Raw genomic sequence first — 25,104 nt, 5'->3', positions numbered from 1 at the left:
CACACAATTTCAATTTTTACTTATGAAAAGGCTAGACCTGTTTGGAGAAAAATGAAATTAAATGGCATTTTTACAAGTCTTGTAACTTTCTGCACTGATTATTCACCAGGATGAGCTGAGGATGTAGGGTAACACTGGAATGCAGGTCCTCCCATGTATTTGCAGGAAAGTGTCTCACCACAGGCAGGAGATGGAGCAGGGAGAACCTGGTTATCAGATATGACCAGGTATTCTTTTATCACCATTTTTACCTACTTGTCCTGTATCACTGGGACTGTGTAGCCTCCTTGGTAAGAACCCATAACGAGCTGCAACCTCCTTCAGGCCCTTCCGTCACTGTGCATTTCAAGTGACAACCCAGTAAAATGAATGACAACCAGCTTAAGTCTGTCCTTTCACTCAGACTCTTCCAGGGCCGGTTGCAGGAACCAACTTAACTGAGGCTGTCATCCTAAACAAGCTCCTTCAGCCCTTCATGACAGGATGGATTTGAAGATAAGCCTGGCTCCAAATGAACTGGCCACCCCGACAGAACCATTGCCCTAACACCCTGTCTTCACGTCTTTCTTTTAAACCCTCCCCCTGCTTTCTCTTTTCTCCCACTGCCCAGTTCCTACGAATTGTCTGCGCTACGGCTTCCCGATCCCTGTATTCAGTGGGACTTCTCTTTGCACCCTTATCTCTCAATCTTCTTTCCTCCCTGGTATTTACTTGCCACGTATTTTCTCTCTCCCTTCCATACATTCCCTCAGCCTCCTTGTCCGACACCCAACATCTAATAATACACTTTCCTGATTATTTTCTTGCCCCAAGCAAGGCTTTATGCCCATGTCACGGAGCAAGAAATAGGCCCGGATTTCTTCTTAATAAGACAACTTCATTTATAAGGACCACAAAGAGACAATCTTGGCAGACAACAGCTTTTGATTTTAGCTGGAATGAAAAAACAATAACTGCTTTTTAAAGGACAAAAATTAAATAAAATTTGCCTGCCAGCAGGCAGTTTAAAAGCCTACAAAAATTGTGACAATTGAGAAAATTTAACAAGATTCAGCAATCCCACATCAGTTCCCATATAATCTGCTACCTTCGCTCTACGAGTGGCTTTGCTACCTTTCACAAAACACTGAAATTAACGTGGCTCTGCACTTCTGATAGCATCTATGAGTTTCTGCAAAGGACAGTGTCACTATCTATAGTTATTCCACCACCTTCCAGGAATTCAACAATTCAGTCTCCTAATCTGTCTCCCACAGGCAGGAATGCCGTATTAGGTCACTGCATCACAACAGGCTCCCCTCAAATGGAGCCTGTGGCTATCATCGCAGTGGCGTAACTTGTCTCCATGAATTCAGACAGCACGAAATTCCCTGCTGATCAGGTTTTCCTGAATGTCATCTACAGGAACTTTGATTTTAATAATAGTAAAGAAAAATCTGCAATCTGGAATTAAAGATAAATTGTAACCATGTCATTTCTTTAGTTTAGTCTTCTAGACACTGAAAAGAGAACAAACAAGTTTTAACCATCCAAATAATTGTAAATATTACTAAAATGCATATTTGTATAATGATGTTCATAATTTTCCTGTGAGAGAGATCAACTAAAACCCTTGCGCATATTTTAAACAAAGATGATTTTTCTTCCTAGAACTGAGTGGAAACATCGAGGTATTTACTTGGCATAATTCAGATACAATAAATCATGCCATCTATTTTGGGCCTAGTCCTAAAAATCCACAGTCAAATTTCTGCTAACTTACGGGAAGAACGAAGATTCCCCCCTCCCCAAACAAAGGAGGGTAGCATTTCCTAGGTATCTGCATTTTCCTAGAAGAGAGCAGAGACTGGGTGCAGCATTTAAAGTCTCTCCCAAGCACTCATTCTGAAGTACTGCAGCACAGCAAAGATAATAACTAACAGATGGACTTTCATTCCTAAGTGGTGAATAACCTCTTCGTGTGGTTATGATTTGGTGAACATGGAAGTAGTGAAAGGCACTCTTGAATTAGGTATGAAAGGAAAGTTATATGGCAGAAAGTAAACACAATGTATTGAAATAATGTGCAATTTTTATATTTAGCTTTCTCACTAGAATTCTGACATTCTAAAAATCTGGAACACGGTGAATTTTGTTAGTTAATATGTGTGAAAAAGAATTAGAAAATTCAACGAGCAAAAAAGCAGAGACCTTAGAAACAAAAAAAAAGGAAATGACTTGCCATAACACTTCCCTTGTAACTAATTCTTATCAACAGCTGAACAATACGAAAGACTACTCTGCTTGAACACTCTTAAGGAAGGGGGGCGGGAACCAAGTTCAAGTTAATATTTTAATATGAAAAAAATTATACTACAGTTTACACAAATATTTTAAAACCTGCTAGCTCCTCCTTCCACTCTTGATGGTATGGTTTTTCTCCCGATGTAGGACCTCCATAATTTGCCTTAACAAATGTTCACTAACCTCTCCTCCATACCTTCATAGCTCAACCTATACCAATACAGACCAGATGCCTGGCCCATCCCTTTTCAAGTCAGATCCCCATCTTAAGTAACACTTCCACCACAGATGTCCTTTTTCTGAAAAAAAGCAAAACTAGGACAAGAAACCTTCTCTTAGCAACCATTTGGGCCCACAGGTCCTGCTAGGAACCAACTTGAAAAGCCCAGGAAGAAAAGTTGCCAGCATACCAGGAAAGCATCTCACACATTATCACCATCTCCTAACTATACCTACATACACAAAATACATAAAGGCACTTCCAAATAACAAGAAAAACCACGAAGCTGTTCCTTTTCCTTGCCATATTTTGGCCGTAGATCATCCTCAAACAAAGACTGTATTAAGACAAGCTGTAACAATCTGTGGTCTCCTCTCTTTTACGGGCTGTAAGAGGCCCCCTCCACTAGAGAAATCTAAGAACTGCTGAGAACTAAAGTGTAAAATGGACACACACACCCCAAACCACAAAAACCGTCTTCTTACAAGCATATTTCAAGGAGTTAAAACATCCTGGAAGGAAAAAAAAAAGTAACACCCAGGTGAAGACAGCAGGAAACCAATTGCTACCTAAATTATTTGGCACAATAGTAGATGTCCAGAAAGATTTAATAGTTTGTTCACTTCTGCCCTAGAAAATATACAAAACACTTAATGGAAAGAAGAGATAAGCAAAACAAGACTACAAGTATGCCACCGTAGAAGCACAAAGGCTGTCCTTGTTTATACCTCTTGAGAATGAGGCAATTGCACAAAGAGAAAAACACAGTAAAAGTTGTTTAATGACAATCATGGAAAAATATATTGATTGATGGCAAAACCCATAAAGCAGATAAGGCATCTGCTGCAACAATTTAGTGGACTGAGCATTAAGAGTGATGTGGTAAAAGGATTCAGGATGCACAATAACGATGTAAAGATTAACTCAAGTACAAACCATTGTGCATCTTTTAGTTATGGGAGAAAGTACCACAAAACAGAAGGAAAATGTGAAACTAGCTAATGTCAGTTTCTTGGATTCAGCAGAATTTGGTTCAAAGAATACAGAAGTAAAGTGATACTGAATTTCAAGAAAGCAAATACTTTCCCCATCTTGTAAGACATAATGAAAAGAAGTAACAAAATCCAGCACCAGTAAAGATGCTGCAATTCAAGTGTATCACAGCAATAGTCCTTTACACATACAGGAATTTACTTACTTTGCGAAGCCAGGCAGCTTTAGAAACTGCTCAAAAGCTCAGCGTTTACAAATCTTCAAGTGATGTAGAGCAGACATACCGAAAAAGGGTATACCACAATCATGTAAGGCTACTATATGACTGAGATAAAGAAACAAAAACAGCCTAATGAGTTAATGATAGCCAGAAGGCCTAAAGGGAATATGAAATGTCACAAGGGAAAAATTGTTAAAAAGAGAGTGGGTTGACTACTGAAGATGAATGCCTGAAGTTTCAAAAGCTGAAAAGATATTAGTGGCATCTTTAGCACAAGTGAAAGCGGTGGGTGGTTCCCCAAATATGCAGGGAAGTCAAAATATGTAACTTGTACCATTAATAAAATACTGGCATGATCACAGAGAAAAAGCAAATGTCGTAACTCTACTTTAATTACAGTACTTCTGTTACATAGCCTCATGAAACATTAACGTAAATAATTTTAGAGGTGGGGGGTGTACCAAAGAATACCAAAGGATGCAATGAAAAACTCTTAGTACATCAAGTTCAGAAAACTAATAGGTCAAATCTCATTTGACAACTTAAATTAACGTAACTAAGCAGTGCACTGATAAAATAAAACAGAAATATAATACTGATGAGAAATCAGTCCTTGTAAATTGGCAATACTTTCATTATTACACTTGGGTTAATCTAATGAACCTCCACTTCAGGAACAGGAAGAATTGATACTTCTGTAATTTCGGATCCCTAGATAGCAAATTCTAACTTTCAAATTTAGCTCATATGGAGATAGCCTGAATACCTCTACCACTCTGTACTAAATGGTGGAAACATACCCACAAATTTATACTTATTTGCATGGGAATCACAATGCCATAAACCTTCTATTAAGGGGTTACTAATGCTTTACAATGAAAAGGAAAAGCTACGAAATAAAGAAAACAAATTATTTTCTTGGCAAACAAGCAGGAAGGTCAATTCCTTCCTTGGCGAGGTTGAAACAATCAGCCCCAGCTCATTTCCGTCAAGAAAGAGAAAAAACAGAGGGATTCCCCTTTGGCAGCTTCAGCAGGAAATAACAAGTTTTCTCCTTCCTGACTGGAACATGAAGAGGTTCTCCTCTACTCCGCCTTTGTGAAAACGCTGATGGCTGCGCTGCCATGTTTCACAGCGCTGCAGCTTCCAAGTTCAGCCTGTCGCTTCAACCGCCCTCAAAAGTGAACGAATTTGTATCTTTGCTCCTAGAAGCCTCTTACTCCAGCCTCCCCATGCTGCCCGGTCCCCAAAATTGAGAAACTCGGCTAACTTTAAGTCAGCATCTCACTGTGTCTTTTTCTTCCAAGAAGCTAGCAGCAAAACCTCTTTTTCCTTCAGAAAAATACTTTAACAGCAACCCAGACAAATACAGTAGAATGAAACCCCTTGACACATCTCGCAACGCTTATGCTAGACCGGAATAGCACAAATGGTTTGAACAATGGTTTTGTTTCTGCTCTACAGCCCATTTTTACCAGCTCCTTCCCACAGCCAAGGGGCAACAGATTATTCGACAGGGTTGTTCCAACTGCAATCTTTTCTTAGACTTCATGGCCTGTCTTCTTGCCTTCAAGTCTGCCTTGTATGTGCATGCTACACAGTACATCGACTTCCATGAAGGTGTTTTCCATACTATGCATATGTTACATAGTACATACAGACAGGCAAGTTCCTCTCTGCTCCCTAGGAGAGATGGCGGGCTGGAGCAAACTGCAAGATTAGTTCTTGAAACAGCCTTTCCTAGATGCACACTTCCTCAGAGAGAGGAGAGAAAATCTGCCTGTGCATATGCTGGGTATGCTGCTCCCACTTCGAGCCCCATTATGATGCAGAAGAGAGGCGACTGCGTGCAGTTTTCTTTATGTTTTAGAATTTGGGGTCTGCCTACCTGCTTTGCAAGCATGAAGGGTCTGAAGGTCTTCAGGTCTGCCTGTGGTGCTTACAGAACACCGCTAGATGCCTAGACAGGACAAACCACTGGCTGAATCCAACACTAACACTTTTATTGTTATCCTCCACCTCTTTACTTACTCACATATTCCTCCTCTGTAAGTGGTCTGGATCTAACTTGCTCCAACATAGACTGCAGAATTTTGGAGCGGAGGCTGTAATTTCAAATAAATCTTTGTGCAATAGGCGTCTCAGTCAGTGACTCTCTAGCTGGGACGCTCCAGAAACCCTAATGCAATACCATTAATTATAAAACAGTTCATCCAAAAGAATTCAGCATGGGTTACAAAACGCTGGATTGTTACTTTAAAAAACAGGCGCCTACTGGTTCATAAAGGAATCCCTTTCAAGAAAAAGAATGAATGATTGCTCAAGATAGTAAGATGGACAAACTCTGGGTTTTTTGATATCATCCCAAAAATCTTCTCAAAGGTCAAGTAATTGTAGTTAGACATCATGAACATTTAGCTATGCATGCTACAGATTCAGACCATACATACTTCTTATACTCAGCAATGGCTAGTTTTCTGCTTGCATAATACAGGATTTCAATGAAAAATGTAAGTAGATAGGAAGGAAAAGTGACTATTTTTTACAGTAAAAGCTGCATATCCTGGCATCTGTTGCTCTGCATCACTTTTGCGAGCAGAGAGACTAACGCTCAGTTAAAGAAGGAGCAAGTGAAAAATGACACTGAAATGGCTGCAGTAACAGAAGTAGAAAGCCTGAAATGACCTACAAGAAAATGTAACATAAGAAAAGCTGAAGTTTTAATAAAAAAACCCCACAAAACAAAACCCAACACTCTGGGAAAAAACAGCAGCAAGTATTAATACACAGGAGCGCTGTGTTTAAGAAACGGACTACAGACCAAATTCTATTTCCCCTCGAACAGTACGAAGTCGCCAGAGCCTGACTGCAGTTGTGCAGCGAAGAATGACTATTGTAAGCTAGCTCCCTGCTTTTGTAAAGCTGGCAGAGCTGCTTTTGTGCCAGCTGCTGCGAGCTAGAGAGGAGTAATGAATTCTACTGTCAATCTTCTGCTGGCACGGGTTAAAGCCAGCTTGGGGTCTATTCCAACTCATGCCAACGCCAGCAGTTCAGCCAGGGATTTGTATCCTTAATTCCTGTCTCATGTATACCACGTACTACACAAATGTGAAGAGAAGTTGCTTCCTAAGGAAGGCTAGAGAATCTTAAATAAACCACCCCACACTTTTCAACATTTGCAGAAAATGCAGAGGAGGAAATAATGCTTGAAATGTGCCAATTCTAGTATATTTGTTTTGCTAGATGAAGTAGTATTTTTGAAATGAGGTCGTAATATGATAAAAAGAACTGATCCATGCACCACACTAACAGCAGTGAGTTTTTTAAAGCAACTGAGTTATGTATGAAAAGGAGAAAGCAAAGACTATAAGCTCTGTTGCTTTTACATGAAGTTATTCACAAATTATAATACAGAATGAAGTGCCCTAGGAAGATGGTATGAAAAATTAAGGAAAAAATTAACACTATCAATATTTGAGGCTATCTGCAACGTATTTAAATATAACAGTTTTTGATAATCTTAAAAATCACTGACAAAACAGGTATCTAATAGACATTTTTAATGACAGGAAAATAAATAATCCAATATAAATACAACATTTAAAAAGATTTGGTTCCATTTATATTATTCTTTGAATTCCAAGACGATTTTCTAAAAGTCTGTTGGCATATTTGCACACACTAAAGCAAAAAGCTTGCTTCATCTTCCTAAATCTATTACTGTGACTACTGCGACCTACTAATGTGATCTAACCCTCAGTTATTTAAAAACAATAGACTACAAATGAAAATTCTCTTTGAGCACAGAACACAGTCATCCAAGGAAATAACTCTCATTTCTGCCAGCTGATCTTGAGACAGGGAAGTGCTCCAAAATTACTAACATCATCCAGCCTTCTGGGAAGCAACTGCATTGGATCAGTTAAAGCAAAATAAGTGTTCACCGCCACAAAGCAATGGCCTTTAGTAGAGAAGAACCTCTGATACTTGTTTAGCAGATTTTCTTCCCCGTGGTCCATACGAATTAAGTGGCAAACATGCCAGTATTCTCATGTGCACCAGCCAACGTCACCACAGAGAGTAAGAAGCCCTTTGATGTTGGAGCTGGTACAAAAATGCTTTTGATATAAAAACCAATGCTACAACTGATTCTATACGCATCCCTGTACGGTGTGGCAGTTTTACAACAGGAAAGCTACAGGATACAGTCTGTTATTGCTCTGTACTCCAGCTCCTGGAAAGATATGGTCCATTGAAAGCAGTGGGCTTTGCAAAGCTTTTAAGGCCAACCAGATTTTTAGATTACAGTATCTACTGTAAACCAAGTCTGTTGCAGTTATTTCTCTTCTAGAAATAGGACCATCTTACATAATAAGGATGAGTAAATAAGTTATCCATTAAATATCTATAGTTACGAAAAAAGCAACAACTCTGACCATTAACTTACTTATAACAAATATCAAGGGTCTGTTGAATTTAGGAATTCTTTTTTTTGGGGGGGGGGTTGGTTTGGGGGTTTTTTTTGTTACACAAAGCCTAATAAGGCAATTCTCAGGAAAATAAGAAGGTGTATTTCCCAAACCAGATTGTATAATTTGGCAGTTGCATCTTTCCTTTCCTTAGTGGAAAAAGCAATACTCTTACCATATGAAGTCACTTTGAAGGCATCCCAAATAAAGGACTGAAGACAGTGAGGACACTAATTTATCCTGAAGAAAGAAAAGACTACTTTATAAAAGAATGTAGACTGTGAAAATCATCCAAGAGGCAGCAGTTAAACCTTTCTTGGAACAGTTACAGCCGAGGAGAGAATGGACACCAACCACCAACTAAATATTGCATAACAGGTGATAGAGGCAAGCACCACCAAACAGAAAACTATTATAACCCATTCCAACGCAGATTTTTTCCAAACCAAGGTTTTAAAGGAAGAAGAGAGTTGTGTAACACTCATTTTTTCAAACCCTCCTTCATAAGATTCCTTATAAAGTAAGTGCAGTCAATGAGAAGACTATCAAGTGGTATAACAGTTATAGAGAGTTAGGTGACAGGTAGGGAGGAGAGGACATGAGGAGAGATTATGCTTTAGGTTACTCCAAGTAATTGTGGAGTGCTACCAATTCATGCTGAAAGCAATTCTTACAAGCTGGTTTTAGGGAAGACAGAAATAAGAGCTTATCACAAAGTTATCTAAGAGCTGTCACCACTGATGATAAAAGGCATCTACCAAAAAGAGAGCAAGCACCGTGTTGTTTGGCAGCTATCCATGATATCTGCACACCAGTGGATTTATCCAGTTGCTTTCTGAAGTTCCCCAGAACTCCTGTGAGGAAGCAGAAATCTGTACTACGTGGCTAATTTATATTTCTGGAGAAAGAAAAAAAGAAAACCCAAAAAATTTAAAGCATTCTGCAAAGGACCTTCAAACTAAAAGGGCCATTTACTGTGAAACACAGAAAACAGCCAAAACTAAACCACAAACTCCTGTTTCATAAACAATTGCAGGAAATACTAAAATCCTTCTGTAACATACTTATCGTAATTGTTTTTTATTATACGTAACTGTAACTATAAGAAGTATTTTTTTCAAAAGGTTCTGCTATGCCTAAAAACATCATCTGATTCAACAACATATATTTACAGCCCTTCTATTATCTAGTGCTTGTGCAGAAGGAATTTTTCTGGTGGGCACAGGGGAAGTTTTGGATAACACAACATTCATGTAGACTTCCATGTATTAGTAGACTACACCAATCCTACTCCTCCAGTCTGCCCACGGAGCGACAGAAGAGGATTTTGCCAACCAGGAACATACAGCCTAAAATCATGCAGAATGAGGTGGCATAGGATGAGAAATTACTCTGAGCTGACAGTGGCACTCAAGGCTACAGCTCCCCACTGTTAAAGAAACGTGGATAAAGAAACGTGAGAGAGCTCTGGCTGCACTCAGCTTTTGTTCCACGCTGAACACCACTAAGCAGCAAGCCGGTCCCGTTTCAATCACGAGTACTTCCACTGCGATTTCAGGTATTGATTTACAGAATGAGAGCCATAAACCTCAAATTATTTTAACTGGGGGGGACAGAGACGGCAACTGGGGGGGTGGTGGCAAAAGGAGAAGAAATCAAAGTAAATTCTCTCTTACTTAACTGTAATGCAACTACAGTAAAAATTTAAATTCCCTCTTAGAGCCTTTGTCACAACAACTACACTGGCATAACCACGCTGGGAGCGCCTGCTGGCAGAGACACAGCTTATGTCGACAGAAGATGCTTTTCTGCTGACATAGCAGTCCCATCATTTCAAACAATCTTTGTTCTTTCCTTTCAGAAGTGGAATTTTCTTTCAATATGCTGCTTCCTTGACCTATCTGCACTGCCACAGCTGGGCCTGCTCCACCAACTTATATGAAAAGATTCATGTAATTTCCACGTGAGGAGTTGCATTCCTCAAGTCAAAAAACTTTTCTATTTTAACTTTCTACATGTTTTTTTAAACTTCACATTCACTAAGTGTGATAAATACTAATTACTGTGACTTTAATATCAACCAACGTAGCTGATTCTGGGAATACAGATGAGGCTCAAACTTAAATATCCTTAAGAGTGGCACAACTCCTGAGGTTCTTCTAAAAAGCTTCATGAAAAAGAATTCCCTCTCAACAAATCTGTGAATTTGTTGAAGCATTATACAGATTTCAGAAGAGGAAAATGGTTAAGTAACAAAAGAAACTGATGAGCACAAGAGACGGTCCACTTTGATACTAAATTGGTTTCTTTCCCAAGCCTTCTATGCAACTTACATACCCTACTTCAAAAGATTAAAAGGTGAACTTTACCTGCTCTTACAAAAGCAATTTTTTCTTCCTTTCTAAAAAAAAAAAAAAAAAAAAGAAAAACCAAGCACTAAAATACCAGGGAAAACCCCACCTGTGTATAAATTACTGTATTTTAAAAATACAAATGAATATTCAATATAATTGCTTATACTGCCTTTTCATTATCATTGCTTGAATACTGCCTTTCCAATCACGTACCGCAAGAAGATGTACAGCAGTAACACACTGAATGCATTTTCAGTTTTTGCTGCATTAACTGGAGTTAATTACTTGAGAAAGGGACAGAGGTTGTTCATGTGCTGGGAATCTGTCCTGAGTACCGCTATTAACAGATGAGCAGAAGAGTCTGTTAAAAATATTTTAAAAATGGGAAGTTGTTTCTGATCTCATTTCCCGGCGCTGAGCTCTGTAAGGGCTTCTTTACATGGGTGCAACAGCACATACAACCTGTATGGCTGAAGTGCCTGTGCTGAATAGCCCTTCATGGAGCACTGGGAAATACAGTAGAAAGAGAACTGAGCAAACTTCATTTGCCCAGGTGCTTCTGCAGTGAGCTTTCCAGGGTAGCTCACAGTTATCAGCATTTCTAAATTTTCCCCCTAAACACCCAGAATTTGGCTATTCTTGAATTAAATGGAAATCAGTCCAGACATTTCACTTAAAACCAACAGGTTTCTAGCTGACAACTCTGATGGCAAATGTTACAACTGCATTTCAAATAACAATTGCAAAGAGGGGAAAAAAAAATAAAGATATCAAAACCACGAAGGAGTTTGGGGCTTGAATTTCGAAGTATGTTACACATTTTTGAATAGTACTTACTGGGAAAAAATACAGCACAAACAGGAAGCTCAGTTATAACTAAAATTTTTTTAATATATCTTTTTTGCCCCCTTAGAAATAATATACCATGCTTCAGGGAAGCATATTATTTACATTTGTTACATCTGAGGAAAAGAACGTACTTTAAGAACCCTAACTAGGAATCACTGGTCAACCACAATAAGCTATGATATTGAGCTGGTACATACCCTTTTCAGTAACAATGACAACAGGGTGGAGTGTTCAAAATGGTATTTATACCAACAAAAATTATTTCTTTAAAGTTTAATTTTGAAGTTCAAGATTATTGTCTGTTCTGGAAACAAAGAAAACAATTCTGCACAAGTCTGAATTCTGGAGACTTAAAAGCCCACACCCAGAAATATGGTAACATGAAGAGTGATGAGCCAGTAACTGAGAAAAATGTGTTATTTCAAATGCAGTGACTGGATGCTGATAAGCACATAATTTTTGCTGCAGTGATTTAAAAAGACAGCTCTCCTCAATTACCACTTCAACCCTCTTGGTTAGGTTAACATATCCACAGAGGAACTTGCAGAAGGGAATGGATGTCATTTCTGCTGGTCAATGCAGTAATTTAGCATTTTAACACAAACCTGTCTTTACTGCAGACATTGTTACATTTGCATGAACCGCTGCTGAAGCGGCTCACGTACAAGCACACTCACTATTCCACCAATTTAGCTGTGAGTGCCCTAGCTTCTTAAATTGTCCAAGTATGAGTCAGCTAAATTTACTACTCAGTAATTGCACAGAAATTTCAGTGTTGACATATGAAAAGACAAAGAAATAACATTTTTGCTGAATCATTTTTAAGATGGCTGGTAATTACTCACTGAAGTTTAATCCATGAGATTATGTAATCTCCATTTGTACTATTAAAGACTACGAAACATACTATTTCTTTTTGTTATTTTTAAGTAATAAGCACACAAACTGAAGAACCACCTTACCTGATAGAGTTTTGTTTCCTGTTTTCTATTTTCATTAAAATTTGTACGTCTGACTGAGGAGAAACCGTATAGATTTTTAATCTGAAAAAAGAAGAATATGCAACAGAGATGAAGAAACAATGATGTACAATGACTTTTATTCTTATCATCTGTAAAAGATGGATCTCTTTTGCATGTCAACAGTCAAAAGTATGTATTTCTTCATAAAGACAATAATTTGCCACATACTAAGTATTTCAATAAATGAGGGCTATAATTACCAGTACGTTTTTCTAATTACTCCAAAGGAAAGGTTCACCATCACCCTCACTGAGGTTAATTATGGTTACATTTTTTAGAATTAGAGTTGCTTTATTTGATCTTTATGCCACAAGTCAATTTCTTTATCTTTTCCTGGTTTAAATTTGGTGGCTACACTCCAGGGTCAGTTAGGTGGCGAACGTTAGGATGGTTTTCATCACAGGAATTAGAGATGTACTGCTGACTGGGAACTCAGCTCTGCATATTGAAAGTGCAGCTAAGTTTAAGCCATTTATTCAGAACCATTCCCTTGTTTTATTAGTGCATTAGATGAACTAGGCAGAAAAGTTATTCAATACACACCTTTGACAAACTACAGGGTCTGACTCCACTGGATCAATGTACGGCTTAAGGATATCAGCAAGTGTTTTATCGTCAGGCACCCTTTCACCAAAGATAAAAATTGAATACATAAGACATGGTTCATCATGTAAACAAAAATCTATTATCTGAGTCATTTGGAGGAAGCTGTATATTTGCATGCTACAGTGGCACAACTGAGTAGTTTATGGGAAAATCATAAGTGTGTATCAATACAGCATAGGTAATTGACAGATTTATCTCAATTTCAACACTGGGACTTCACTGGCATCTACAAGGAGTAAACAGATGCTTATCTCTAGTTTCTAACCCTGCAGCAGAAACATGCTGTTCCTACAGCCCTAGAAGTAGACAAGGGCATACTTCTCATCCCCCTTCAGGCTAGGAAAAAAGGAGAAAGATTTGTCAACAAAAGCTTATTTTTTGGCCTTTGCAAAATGCGCTTGTGGGATTTCCTACAGAGCAAACAATGCAACCATTTCATCCTGTAAGAAGGTCAGTTCCAGTGTGCAGGCGAGGAGGGATGGCAAATCTTGCTGAACGTCTGCTCCATGAGAACAGAATATATTAGGTGTACAGGATATCGCTATCACGAATATACAAGCTGCTCTGTTTACATAGAGAAAAGGACTAGCAATCAAACATTTTGCCTAATTTGAAAAGCCTGCTAGCTTTCAAAGAAGAAAGGACTACACAACTTTAAGGGTTTTGGGTTTTTTTTTTCCAATTTAAATGTCCTTTTAATTAAGACTAAAAATAATATTCGAGTTTACCTTGTATAATAGAAATAGTTAAGAACTGATCAAAATATTTTGCAGTTCAATTTCAGCAGACTAATTTAAACTTTATAAAAATCTATTTTTCAAGCTCTGTACCCTTTTAAAGTGTATTCAGCATGACAGTGAGGAAATACGAGCTTCAAATGCCAGTAGAACTTTTTCTCCCTGAAAAGAAAAAGAAATGCATATTCTTAATGGTAGCTGGTAACTACTACTTGTTTTTTCTATAATAAATCTTGGTAGCCTATGACATGGGTGCAGAAGAAAATATATAGTCAATATTTTGAATTGCATTTTCAAACAGTAAAAGGGGCACGCAGAGAACCTGAGAGGCGCTTTGAAAGATGCACTGCTCCCAGATCCTCCTGAATTTCAAGTCCTCATGGGTTAAAAATCTGTTCCTTACAAATACAGGTAAGATATCACCAATTAACTGATCAACAGCATTTCACATTTTAAAAGGGAGTTATCTTCCAGCTGACTTTCTATATGTATAGGAAAGGATTTTAATCAGGGCAGATATTAAAGCTGCCCTTTAATTTCAGAAAAGGAAAATGCTTTTTGGCGTATCACCCAGGACAGGTTGCCAAACCTGTGCAACAATAATAGCCAGAGGTCCCAGCTGAGGCCAGGTTCTACATAAAACAGGGGACTCGACTTTTCACAGCAGTGATCGCCTAAATAGAAAACGTGTCATGGGCAGGGAGGGAAGCTGCATTTTGGCCTAACATGGGTAACAGAAGTTAGAAAGACTAAGTGTTTTGCAGGAAGATGAGGAAGCTTTTGGTAGAGACCAAAATTGATGTCATGTTCCCTTCTCCAGTTTGTTAGTTTTAAGACCCATCTTCCCTTTCCAACTAGCATAATTAATACCTGAGAATAGAAGCTACTGAAGCATGGTTCCAGTGCAGTATCATCTTAAGAAAGGCAGTATTACCTAGAGGATATTTCGCTAGATTAGGAAATCTCCTTTTGCCTTTTTACTCATCTGCAGAAATGCTGCTGAAGTCGATACTGACTTAAGACAAAGCATTTTTCCTCTCACTGCTCCAAATTCTCCCATTTGTTATGGTGAATGTAACAATATTTTTCTAAAAGAAATCTCCTGAGAAAAAGCACAGTCTAAAAGGTAGGTGCATGGCCCTTTGCTCTGGTTCAGAATTTTACACTCATGACAAACAGTAAAGATTTGGAAGAGGAAAGAGGGAACTACTACCATTTAGAAATCAGAGGCCAGACGTCTGTGTGAAGCACAGGAACATCTAATGGTACTCCCACCCTTTTTTTTTTATTTTTTTTTTTTTTTTTTTTTAAAATAAGACCTATGAATCATTATATCCAGGATAATCACCATCAGTTATGCAAAGATTCTGGTACTACAATTAAAAGTAAACACAGTGTTGTTCCAACATGTTAACTTGTTTATCAGGCAGATGAAACATTATCCAGCAGGTTCTAGCTGGCTGCAGAAACAAGTATACGTGCATCCAGTAGCAAAACAGAAAACAAATTAGCTGCTAAGTTCAATTAACTAGGATACCAATTTTTAAATGCAAGCACATTATAAAAAGTGATCTTATCAAATAAATAATCATTCCCTTATCTAGTTATTCCTAGGAGAAAACTGAGCTTTACAGCTGAACTATACTGCCTGTAGTATAAGTAAAATCAGAAGTGTTAGAAGCTGACATAGTAGCTTGCCTCATGAATTTTATGCTATTTTGCATATTGGTATGATACTGTCTTAAATTACCAAACTGAAAAAGGTTTTGAAATAACTCAAAATCAGTGAGTGGAATTTTGGAAGTTTTTTGCAAGATGAGTGAAACAAGGTTTTGCAGTTCTTCATCTTGACAGCTGAAGGAAGCATCAGCGCTACCGTATGCACAGAACAAACTGGAGTATCAACAGGGTTATGGAAGCAGTTCAATTGACTTGCGATTAACAAGCTGGTGATTCCTCTCTCAGACGTGTTAATATCTGGCATTTAACATGGCAAGGTATTAATTCAAAGCACCTTCTCAAGGAGACTTTAGTAAAAGTTGGTAATCTTTAGACATAGAAATAGGGTCACCATCATTAGCTGCAGGAAACATTAATGATGGGCACATTTATTAAAATACTTACAAGGACTGTTCAGATGCAGTTTTTGTTGTATGTTATCAACTAAAATGAGGCTTTCTAGCATTTTTTCATTTAACTCATCATATTCCACAAGTTATTTCAAACAGGCCATGTTTATCTACTCTAAGTGACCAACCCTTCCTGTGATACGGACTTTATTTCTGTCAAATTTTCAAACCAAGACAGCCAAAGCAATGGGAGTACTGCAGATCTTCCTCTCCCAAGAGGAAACAGACAAACCACGACAGAGCTCACAGAAACATGTATGTGGCCTAGAGGGCTGTCTCTAACACAGGCACTTGAAAAAGAAACGTTCCAGAAGTACTTCTAGCTATCTGCTACCTGTTGTTAGGAGTTCTCTTTATGTGTCTGCAGAAATGGTCGTCACACAGCACATTCTGATTTCACATGCAAGACCAGTTCCCTGTGGGCTCACTGAGGCAGACTCAGCTCATCACTGCAGCTGTATAATCAGCTTAAGAGGGATCTTTTCAGACTTTCGCCCTCCCTCCCCCTTCCATGCACAATCTGCTCTATGGAATAGTGCACAGAAAAGCTATGAATCAGGGAGCCTGAACACTGAAGCTAAAAAGATCATTCCTTGTCAAAAAGTTTCACTTTGGAAAAAAAAGAAATGTTGATTTTTTTTTCAATGTGCTAACACTGAAACTGCAGCTAATTACTTCATCTCTCTTCCAAGTACTCTTGCCTGAAAGTAAATGGCAAGCAGAAGGAGGCAAGGTAGATTAAGAACTGGGTAGAAGGAGGCAAGGAAAAAAGCAGCTTAGAATTGGAATAGCCTCATACTCTTTGCTGTACAATGAAGTCTTGAAAAACAACCTGCTGAGTGCCTGTTATTAAAGTGAAGCATCCCTCACCATCACCGATCTCTGCCCAGTTAGAGAACTTGATGTCAACTGTAGATGCTATCAAAGCCGCTTCACAGCAAGTTCTGATTAAAATTAGATATCCTGGCTCCAGATCTCACTGACTTCATTTTCCATTATGGCTCACTGGGGTAGTATTTCCTTCAAATACAACTGACATGCACTATGTTCATTTTCTAAATGAAAATGCTTAATTGAGTAAGTCATCTGCAGTTGAGTAACAGCTCACTGCATGAAGTGTTCCATGCCGCTCAGCTGCCATGGAACGCCACTCCACGGTTTTCTTGAATACCAAGGCACTGACTATAAAACTACCAAACGGCAGATATCTGGATGAGGCACAAGCACATCCTTGATGTCAGTAAAAGCAGCATCATAGCCCATCCCTGCATTGCTTGGCTTCACATCCTCTTTTGGCTACTTCAGAAGCATGGAAACTGATCAGAGGGAAAAAGCGGAGCCAAACATCACTTCCTCTGCATGAGATGTAGCTGTAAATTATGTTCAGAAGCGCACGGGCTGTTTTGCAATTGCTGTTCTTCTAAAGCAAAGTAACTGTCTCCCTTTCATTTCTCCTAAAACTTAAAAAAAAATATTTTCTATAATCAACTGTAGTTTTCACAGAACTACATGTAAAAGACAAATTTTTCACAGCAACAACTGAAAGATTTTTATTTCTGATGTTACAAAGACAGCAGCAGTATATACAAAGTGGCTGTTACCTTCAGCTAGCTCTCAGGACAACTGCAAAAATTCTCACCATCTTTTATAGTTAATGCAGTACCTAGGAAGATGCTCCAAGTACTGTGGGTGTAGGCAGCACAGCTGCTGGGAATTAAAGGACAGATCTACAAAGGATTCTGGGACTTGGACATACCAGTGAAGGGCCTTGGCATATTTTTAGAAGGGTCCAATGTTTACATATTTCTTAAAACATATATGAAATATCTCATAGAGCTTAACTTTCTTACCTAGGTTTCCTCCAAACAGTCAATTTTGCCTAGATTGCAGTACAAGGTTTTATGTTGCTGGGAATTAAAGGACAGATCTACAAAGGATTCTGGGACTTGGACATACCAGTGAAGGGCCTTGGCATATTTTTAGAAGGGTCCAATGTTTACATATTTCTTAAGACATTTATGAAATATCTCATAGAGCTTAACTTTCTTACCTAGGTTTCCTCCAAACAGTCAATTTTGCCTAGATTGCAGTACAAGGTTTTATGTACATAAAACCTTTTTAAATGTGTGTATATATATATGTAAAATAAAATATGTGGACAAAAAATTCCAAATTCATCACATCTTAAGATACCAGTTGCAGTTCTGGCTCTGCAGAAGCACTTCACTGCCAGCCTGTCAAAGACAGCGATTCACTGATGATTTTGTTTCTATTTAGCAACTAATATTCTTAAAATGTTTTAAAAATAGTATACAGGACATCTTACATCAAAGCGCAAATACTGTAGTATTTCCTGTCTGTTATTCTGAACAGATAAAAGAGATGAAAAGGACATAAAGAAGTTCAATGAAGGACCAGTTATCCTTTAGTTTGACAATACCCAGTACCCTCACCTAATGCACTGACGTCTAATTGAAATAGTGGGCGTTCAGTATCTACAACTTTGGATAATAATGCCTTTCTCAACTTTCTTAAGCAATGAAGATTCAGCCGAAGTAAGTGAATAGATTATCTTGTGGATTAAAACCCCTCAAATTTAAAATAAGAGAACATGGAGAAGTGTGATGATTTCATCCCCCCTGCCCCCCCCAAACGCTGTGTTCCTAGCGCCAGATTGACTTTGTTGCACTTCTAACAGCAGCACGCAAAAGAGGATGTCTCCATTTTCTTGAAACTTGGTCAAGCTAATTCCTGGATTTGATGTATAAACAGTAAAACTGAAATATTTCTACTGAATGTTCACATGTTTCCTAGTTACAGTAAATAGCAAGACAATCAATGAAGAGACTGAAGCGCACTTCCTTTGGAACACATATGGTCTTCTATCAAGGGGCCTCCCAACAGCAGGAGATGTTACTAACCATATGTGTTGCAATAATCAAACATGCCGGGCTTGAACTGAGAGTTCTGTGTAAATCAAAGGGACACTGTCAAGGCCAAGTAACCCAAACTGTAATAATCTTTAAAGAATAAAACTACTGTCCTCTTTAACTTCTGCAAACAAACAAAATTACCATCAGATTCACTATGAGAATAAAACATTTCAGTTGCTAAAAAAAAAGAAAAAAAAATAATCTCAGGTACAGAACTCAGACAGTACTCATCTTCACATGGGGATGTTCTGAAAAGCTACCGATTTACTGAAATGCATGAACACCCTGCTCTCTGATCACTCCAGAGTAGCATTCCTTTACCTGGGAACTTACTTTGGTGGGTCCTAGAAAGCAAGCAAAACTATGTACTAAGAAACAACTAAATTCAAGTTTAACAGCTCCAACAGTGTAGTATTAGCCCAAAACTCAGCTCAGATAACTCCTTGGTAAATTCTCAAGATCAGCAACGCTTCAAACAACTAATTTTAATTATCCCTACCCAGCGAAGGAATAGAGTTGACATTTTAGGGCTTTCAGGTGTACCTCAAAGTAGCTTCTGTAACACTAATGATCTCTTAACTGATGCTAATCCCAAATCTCCACACTGTATTTTTTTCCTCGGAATTAAATCCAAGAAGAGAGAGAATGAAAAAGATTCCTTCTTCTCCCACATGTATCATCTGATCAAATGCTCCCAAGCTGCAGGCATGCCTTCCACCAGGGAAGGAGACTCGTAGCCCCCTGGCCCCTCTTGGCAGGGAGGAGAGGTAAGAAGGATTTCGTCTGGGAGGTGCCATGAACGGGGCAGGGAGGAAGCTGGGTGGAGATGCCTATGACAGTGTAAGCAGCAGGGAGGGTTGGAGCAGGGCAGCACAGACTGCAGAGCTGAGGGAGCTGCACTGCCCCATTTCAGCTTCTCACAGCTTTCATCATCTCCCACCAGGGAACCAGGAGCCACGGAGCTGCAAGCTCCCTCCCCTCTTCCCGTTTGCCCTGCTGGCTGGAGCTCCCCAGTTGCTGCCCCAGCCCTCATCCCAACCTGGTCACAATCTCCACCCCTTTCCCAAAGGCTCTCTATCGCAGCAGGCCTCCCCAACTCCACGGCAGCACGTGTCCAGAAGGGGAACTATCACTTCTATTGGAAAATAAGGGCACCACAGGAAAGGTAGGGTGAAGCAGCACATTAAAAATAATTTGTGAATAAGGCATCCTAAACCATCTCTAAGTCAGACGTCCCATGAGTTCACAAACTGGACTCAGACTCTACTTTCTAATGACCCTCCATTATCTAGATATTCAATATTACCAGTTAGTCTAATCCATGTGTTGCCCAGCATTGGCACGTATGCTTTCACAACATCTAATTTAGCAAACAAACTAATGGACACCAGGAAATGAAGAGTCTGGTTAACACATCCAAACAACCACTGATCCATCCTCTGGAGCTGGCAGGGGCAGGGGGTGACACAAGAATACATCTTGTACTTCCTAGTTTTGGATTACTCCGATTCCTGCCTTGTACAGCCTAACAGCTTGGCTCACATGGAGAGCGTGAAGAGGACATCAAAGAAGACTGTTCTCAGCTTTCCACGCACATACGTAGAGCAGCTTCTAACCTCCACCCTCTGGAGCAACCCCTCTACAAATCTCGACTGACAAACAGCACGAGAAGGGGTTCAGATCTACAGAAGAGTAGACACGCCAGACTCTGACCCCTGACTCAACAGCATGAGACTAGCACAAGATACCTGTAAAAGGTAGAGCATGTGGCCAAGGAAAAGAACGTCAGTGTAGAGGCAGACAGCCTCTGCTCACATGACTAACATCTGCAAGGCTTGGGGCTATCCCCTGGTCTGTTCTGAGGGGAGAGCCTCAGCGATGTATAAATTTGGGGTAGAGGAGTAAATGCCCCAGATTTCCTTTCTTTCCATTGATCCACCCTGGGTTTTCTCTAGCAGAACTGGTAAAATACGTAACTTTAAAAGGTTACACTTCTACATCTGTTTTATGCCTTATGTTCTGCTAAAAATTAATTTACCTGCAAAAACAAAAAACTGTGCTTTTGCCCCAGAACAGAAGAAATGACACAGGCAAGTCTGTTGAGCGGTTTTTCAGGTTGGTTATTACTTTGTCAGAGAGAGACACCTGGTGGCTAGTCAGTCCTCGGCCACCGGCACCTCGCTCTGCCAGACAGCGTGCTTCACATCAGCGTTTGTACATCTCAGAGAAGAGAGGGAAAAACGCGTCCTGAAAGCAGAACTTGCCACCAAAACTAAGACCATGAAGAAAACAAGCAGAGGAGCCATCAGGGGTAGCTGGCACAGCTGACTACTGTGAGAAGCTCAGAAGGCATTTATATTTGCTCCCAGCAGATCATTGAGCTGAACTCTAGACCTGTTTCCTGCCATAAAAAAAAAAAAAAAAAAAAAAAAAAAATCACAAAATACTTCATTATTTTTTATTTTTAATGTGAAAATACTTTAAAATACAAACTCTGGATATCAGAGAAAACCCACAGAGTGGATAAAGGGAAGAACATTTAAAGTCGTCTTAGCCTTTTTCCTGAATTCGTATCTGTCTGTCTGTGCCGTATCGAGCATCCACATCCTCCAGCATAGCACCTCCTAGCACAGCATGCAACAGAGATAACTGTATTGGAAGCACCTCTTCAGACTTAAAGTCAGCCTTTCCGGGGAGAGGGATTTTTGCAATCATTCTACATCAATCCTCTATCATAAACCTTTAAAGAAGTGTTTTCTTTTTCCAGTAACAAAACTCAATGTTAATTAAAAGATGGAGAAACACAACAGCACCGATTCTTCCGCCTGTTACTCAATGTTGGTATCGTTCAAAACAAAGTATGAATCGCATAAGCTGTTAAACTGAGCCTAAAAAATGAAAACCTGCAGCATGAAATATTAAATCTAGATAGCTTTTGTAAAAAAATCGTGCATCCAACAGATTTTAAAAGCAAGCATATCGGTATGAATTCAGATTCTCATCATTATGTGTTCAGTGAAAACAAAATATTGCTGACTGTAACTAACTGAAGACTCACATGCAATTGAAGGTCGTTGAATTTTCTCTTCTTTTTGTAAATCCAATGGGTAGCGTTCTCAGGTCAATATTACACCTTCGAGCTTTGTTTCTCAAGCAATATAACTAGTAAAAAATAAAAACATTTTTTTTTTAAATCTGAATAATATATTCAAAACCTGAAGGTTAAACAATAAAGAGTAATGCTAACAGGAATTATGGGAAAATTGTAGAAAAGGACACATTTAATGAAGTACTTTCTTTGACTTTTTAAAAAAACATAACGAATGAAAAGGTTAATAAATTAAGCCCAGAAACTATCTGAAACGTTTTCAGGTGAAGTTTTTCCATGGTTAAAAAACAACATGCCAATGACCTCTTTATAGTGAAAGTTCTTTAACATACCATGAAAGCCACGGACAGCCATTGTGGGTGTAATACCACCCATGGAGCTCTTTTTCAGGCTACAACCCCGCTAGGAGAAGGGATGCACAAGCACCGTCTCAGCCACTCTGACGAATTCCAATTTGAAGGTAGCACTAAGGATATCATCCCGCAAGCCTGCCTAGTACCACACCCTAAAAACTGCCACCTATGTAGCATCTCACCATCTTCAGCACATGTTTTCAAGACATCACGGTGATGAGTACACACAGAGAGTATGACTTCAGCCTGAGAGAAAGCTGGACTCTTCCGAATTTACTTTGTCATCAACATGACTTCTCTCCAGCTGAGTTTAGTGCTATATCTAAGGATACCTTCACAAGCTTGGAAAACAACATGGCCCTGATGCCTTTCTGTGACACACCAATGAGTCAAAGTATTTTGGAGTGGGTTTTGTTTTTCGGGGTTTTTTTCCTCCCCTCGCCCCTTGATCTTGGTCTTCGCAGTTTATCGTCATGGGACTTTCAGGAAATGTCATACGTTTCTGTAATCTCATTAATACTTTACTGGAGTTGGAGGAGTTTCAACAGAAATCCCCTCTCACCCTTAGAAGGCTGGCTTTTACTTCATTGTTGTGTAGACTTATTCTTTGCAGAACTCTAGTTGCCTTCATTTGGCATATGGGGAAGTATGTAATAATTTTTAGGCAATTAATAAATCCGTTGTTTACCTGGGAATTTTGTACTTAAAAATTCAAAAAAGTTGTGGAGGTGGAAGGAAACATTCAGGCTTTCTTAACACACATCTATCATCAAACAGCAAGAGTGGCCATGCATCAATTTTAAGAATGTACGCCGTTAGAAATTTATTCTTCTAAACAATGGGATGTAGCCATCAATACTATTATTACACAAACCTAGAGACTTCTTTTGATTTCTGGCTCTAAAATTCAGGGTCATTCGTACCTTCGTAAGAGAGAGATCAGCTCTGAAATCTGGATTGGAACTGCCTCAGTGGGAATTCAAAGGTAGTCAACCCTATCTTCAACAGACCAAGTTGCTAATTTAAAACTTACAAGTTTTTTTGTTGTTGGACTATGCACAGTAGGATGTCGAGCAGCAGCATCAGCTGTCCTTCCTACATCTTCCAGGAAACGATAATCTGAAGGTAAAAAAAGAACGAGGAAAAATGTAGTGCTAACTTAGTAAAACCAATGAATTTCAGAAAGCACAAGGAATATTCTTACCACTCAAAAGGTTCAAGTCAGTAAATTCATTTACAGAGACAAATGCTGTTTTATCCCTGACTCCATTACAGCTCAGTGCAAGCTTATGCTTCTTTACACACAACAGACTGAAATGACAGAAAGAAAAACATTAACATGCCACGTTCAGCACACGAGTGGGGAAAAAACCCAAAACAGTTTAATTTGGATAATAGATACCTGCACGAATATTTCATGCATCGTGGACATCTGTACTTAGCTTCCTCTTCACTACATGTTTCACATCTGAAAGAAGTAAAAAGCACCTCTTAATAATACAGCATCTTTGTTCCTGACTGGCTTGGGAAGGTGCCTGCTCAACAACCAGGCGCTATGCCATCAATCGGCATTTTCAGGAAAAGTTATCTGAACCTTGAAAGAAGAAAGAAAAAATACAAATACCCTGGATTAGATAAGATGGCAGACAAAATAACACAAGCTATGGGGAATATCTCCAAACAAATACAGGGGTCTTACCTATACTAAACCACACTGCAGACGCTTGAAAGAAAGAAAAACACCCCATGCTTACTGCAGAGTTGGAAGCATAGCAAGGCTGTACCAGTTTATGCTTTATGGCCCGGTTGTATCAGTGCTCTTCTCCATTTACATCACCTGTAACCCGCATCGTACCACGCTGGCTTATAATACTCCCAGTTTTAGGCAGACGGAAAATAAATGTCGAGGATTCACACTAAAACCTGAACACTGCATCCCATTTTTTCAGTGAAACAGAAAAACCACAACAATACAGTCAGGAAAACTTCTGGCTGTTAGCAGTGCAAACCCCAAAGTCAGGGAACCTCTCAGGCACAACGTGTAAGCTTTACGAATATAGCTAACAAATATTATCTCATTAAAAGAAATTCCTCTACAAATATAATCTGCTTTTTAACTAGGCTATTACAACAGACATTTCTCTTATTCTTAGGAAAAAGTTATTGATATATTAACTGAAACAATCATTGCTTTTCATTTATTTTTAACTTGGACAAACGGGGAAGGGAAATAACCCTCCCCCCATCAGTAAAGTTTTCAAGAACGGCACAAACCCACCACTTTCAACGACTAGAGGAAAAATGTAAGCCTCAAAATACTGTTCCTCCTCTCCCCGCCACGCGCTCGCTGACAGCGGAGGCGTGAAGGACAAGCTCAGCAGTACCGTCTCCCGATGAGAAGGTGGCTCTGGGTACTGGCAGCACAAAGTATTGTAAGAACGGAAAAAAAGTGTTTCGTACACTGCAGAACAGAAACAGGAAATACTCTGAAGAAGGATTCCTCTTTTCTTTTTTTAACGTCCCCACAGTGCCCAATGCACGGCAGTCAGTCAGCTGCCGTTCTCAGAGAGAAAACTCTGCCACGCGTCCCCGGCGCGCAGACCCCAACGGACACGCAAAAGCAGACGCTGCTACCTAGGACGAAACTCACCCCACGCCCCGACCAGTCCCCTCGCTCAGGCGAAAACGGGACTGCCCCGTTACCCCGGAGCGGTAACGCCCATCGCAGTGAAGGCTGCTCCTCTCCAAACGCACAGAGGAGAAACGAGAAGGCGCGGGGGCTGCAGGGCAGAAGGCAGCGATGCCGTGCACCTCGGGCACCTCCGTT

At 39.4% G+C, this 25,104-nt stretch overlaps 1 protein-coding gene across 1 annotated transcript in view; it reads right to left on the bottom strand.

Moving 5' to 3' along the window:
• The window catches only part of ZNHIT6 (zinc finger HIT-type containing 6), a 32,257-nt gene extending 7,638 nt beyond the window's left edge, over positions 1-24,619 (bottom strand). The window contains exons 1-8 of the mRNA XM_009274028.2: positions 24,556-24,619; positions 23,680-23,745; positions 23,482-23,588; positions 23,311-23,396; positions 21,874-21,977; positions 13,847-13,915; positions 12,954-13,034; positions 12,351-12,431 (exon numbers count right to left, since the gene is read on the bottom strand). Of these exons, the coding sequence (XP_009272303.1) occupies positions 12,351-12,431; positions 12,954-13,034; positions 13,847-13,915; positions 21,874-21,977; positions 23,311-23,396; positions 23,482-23,588; positions 23,680-23,696 (545 nt within the window). The 5' untranslated portion in view covers positions 23,697-23,745; positions 24,556-24,619. The remainder of the gene's footprint in view (positions 1-12,350; positions 12,432-12,953; positions 13,035-13,846; positions 13,916-21,873; positions 21,978-23,310; positions 23,397-23,481; positions 23,589-23,679; positions 23,746-24,555) is intronic.
• Positions 24,620-25,104: the final 485 nt, after the last annotated feature.

Source organism: Aptenodytes forsteri, unplaced genomic scaffold (genome assembly GCF_000699145.1).
Source record: "Aptenodytes forsteri isolate BGI_AS27 unplaced genomic scaffold, ASM69914v1 Scaffold59, whole genome shotgun sequence".
NCBI classification, from domain to species: domain Eukaryota; kingdom Metazoa; phylum Chordata; class Aves; order Sphenisciformes; family Spheniscidae; genus Aptenodytes; species Aptenodytes forsteri.
The sequence above is the reverse complement of the archived record's forward strand: the minus strand, read 5'-3'. Positions and strand labels throughout refer to the sequence as shown.